The sequence below is a fragment of the Marmota marmota genome, unplaced genomic scaffold, assembly GCF_001458135.2.
Source record: "Marmota marmota marmota unplaced genomic scaffold, marMar, whole genome shotgun sequence".
Taxonomy (NCBI): domain Eukaryota; kingdom Metazoa; phylum Chordata; class Mammalia; order Rodentia; family Sciuridae; genus Marmota; species Marmota marmota.
This window is the reverse complement of record NW_026001082.1, coordinates 1-2,427: the sequence shown is the minus strand read 5'-3', so window position 1 is coordinate 2,427 and position 2,427 is coordinate 1. Positions and strand designations below refer to the sequence as shown.

The 2,427-nt window shown below is 58.0% G+C and overlaps 1 protein-coding gene across 1 annotated transcript; it reads right to left on the bottom strand.

Annotated features, from left to right (window-relative positions):
- Positions 1-445: 445 nt before the first annotated feature.
- Positions 446-2,408, bottom strand: LOC107135113 (disintegrin and metalloproteinase domain-containing protein 15-like; the record flags this gene model as incomplete). The annotated part of the gene is made up of 5 exons (XM_015477057.2): positions 446-698; positions 950-1,145; positions 1,233-1,537; positions 1,847-1,939; positions 2,199-2,408. Coding segments are annotated over 5 exons (999 nt in total), but the record flags the coding sequence as incomplete, so codon positions are not given.
- Between the last annotated feature and the right edge of the window lie 19 nt (positions 2,409-2,427).

The following is a 2,427-nucleotide window of genomic DNA, read 5'->3' as shown; positions in this document are numbered from 1 at the left end:
GAACTCAGGGGCACTCAACTACTGAGCCATATCCCCAGCCCTTTTTTGTATTTGATTTAGAGACAGGGTCTCACTGAGTTGCTTAGCACCTCGCCGTTGCTGAGGTTGGCTTTGAACTTGCGATCCTCCTGTCTCAGTCTCCCAAGCCTCTGCGATTATAGGCATGTGCCACCACGCCTGGCTTATTATGCCTATTTGATGAATGGGAAATTGAGTTCAGAGAGGTCAATAACCTGCCCCAGTCACAAAGCTAGGAAGTGGCAGAGCAAAGATTGGAACCCAAGTAAATCATTCCTGTCCCCCGTTTTTTTTTTTTGAGAGAGAGAGAGAGAGAGAGAGAGAGTGAGTGTGTGTGTGTGTGTGTGTGTGTGTGTGTGTTGGTCCTGGGGATCAAACCCAGGGCTACTCTACCATTAGCTACATGCCAGTCCTTTTATTTTTTATTTTGAGACAGGGTTTCACTAAGTTGCTGAGGCTATCCTCAAACTTGTGATTCTCGTGACTCAGCCTCCCAAGTTGCTGGCCACAGCTGTGTGCCACTGTGCCCAGCGAAGATGTCTGTTTCCAGAGCCCTCATTCTCCCCCCGTGGAGGCTCCCTTCTCCCCTTTAGCCAGCTTACTCCATGTCCATGGCATCTGCTTCGACACTCTTGTGCTCCTAGGAGATCCACAGGCTGGCATCGGTGGTCTAGACACACCTGCCCCAGAGGTGGAGAAGAGCAAAGGTCACATTTCTCACAAAGCCTGACGAGGCCTGGGCCCAGCCAGGCTGAGGCCAACACCTTCTTTTACAAATGGAGAAACTGAGGCTCGGTATGAAGGCAAGACTTGCTCAACCCACAGTAAGAATGTGATTTCTGTGCAGTCGGTGCCTTTTCCACTGGTGGGCAGTGAAGCCCAGACACTGCTTGTCCCTTCTGACCTGATCTTGCCCACCCAGGCTGCTCACCAGGCCAGGGCCACAGGCTGTGCCCGGCAGAGTCAGGAGGGGTTGGGCCACGTCGTTGCCCAGGTCCAGGTGGACCCAGCTGCAGTTCAGTTGTGTCCCGTTGGCCTCCAGCGTCTCCCAGCGCAGCTCTTGGGCTAAGCCCAGGAGAGGCTGCGTCCTGCCCCCCTGGCACTGAAGCTGCCCACAAACGGCGTCTCTGAGGGTGGGAGAAAGGCAACCTGGGTCAGGGAGTGGGGCGAAGGCGCCCACAAACCCAGAGGAGGGGCCGGGTTTCCCCACTTACCGAGGGGTGCAGGGTATGTAGCTGCCATTGGCGCTTCGGCCACAGCTCCCATAAACGTTGCCCCGAGTATTGGCTGTTTGGAGGCAAAGTGGCGCGGCGGGCTGGGCCCCAGGTCCCCAGAGTGACTGGCACTGCTGGGCATAGGAGGCACAGCGCCCGTGGACACACACAGCCTCCCCACCAGCACAGGGCTCGCCATCCCCCAGGCTGATGTCAGGGGGGCACTGAGAGCTGTCTCCTGGGCAGAACTCGGGCAAGTCACAGTCTCCTCTGCTAGGACGGCACTGCCAGCTGGCGGGGCGCAGCTGTGGAGGGCGGGTGAGCATCAGTGCAACTGGACAAATCCAGCCAGGCCTGGGGATCAGAAGGACCCTTTTACCTGCCCCCTGCAGGTGAGCTCTGGGTAGCCAGTCTATACCTGGCAGTTCTTTTATTTTTTAGTACTGGAGATTTAACCCAGAGTGCTTTACCACCGAGCCACATCCCCAGCCCTTTTTATGTCTTATTTGGAGTCGGGGCCTAAGTTGCAGAGGCTGACTTTGAACTCGTGATCCTCCTGCCTGAGCCTCCCAAGTGGCTGGGATTGTAGGCATGTGCCACTGTGTCCAGGTTACCTGGCAGTTCTGACAACAGAGTCCGTCAGATGCACACTGTGCCCCTGACCTCAGCTGGCAGGTGAAGTAATCACAACAGGGATCTGTGCAGTCCTGGGTGAGGGTACAGAGGGGACCAAGCATCACAGCAGGCTGAGCCTGAGAGCCTACCCCCAACATCTCCCAGTCAGCACACCCAGCAGCCTGCCCAAACCACAAGCAGGAGAGCTACAAGCCCGCGACCCATGGCCTGTCCCTGCAGACAGGGAAGCCCCTTCAGAACCACAGAGGAACTCAGAAGGCGGGGAGAGGGCTAAGGAGCCAGGGCGAGGGCGCAGAAGTGAGTGGGCAAGGCTTTGGGTGAGGGGCTCACATCCGGGAAGCCGCAGTCACACTGCTCGCCAGGGTCCACAAACATATTTCCGCAGAAGGGGGCCATAGGGGGCAGGCTGGGCAGCCGTTCAAAGAGGCAGCTGCCCATCCCCTGCAGGAGGGCTTTCTCCAGGGCCTGCCGGCTGCAGTTGCTGAAGTTCAGGCCTGGCAGGAAGCTGGGGCGGGCAAGGAAGGTTGGGGCGGAGGACCCTCCCGGCCTCCCCCTCCCC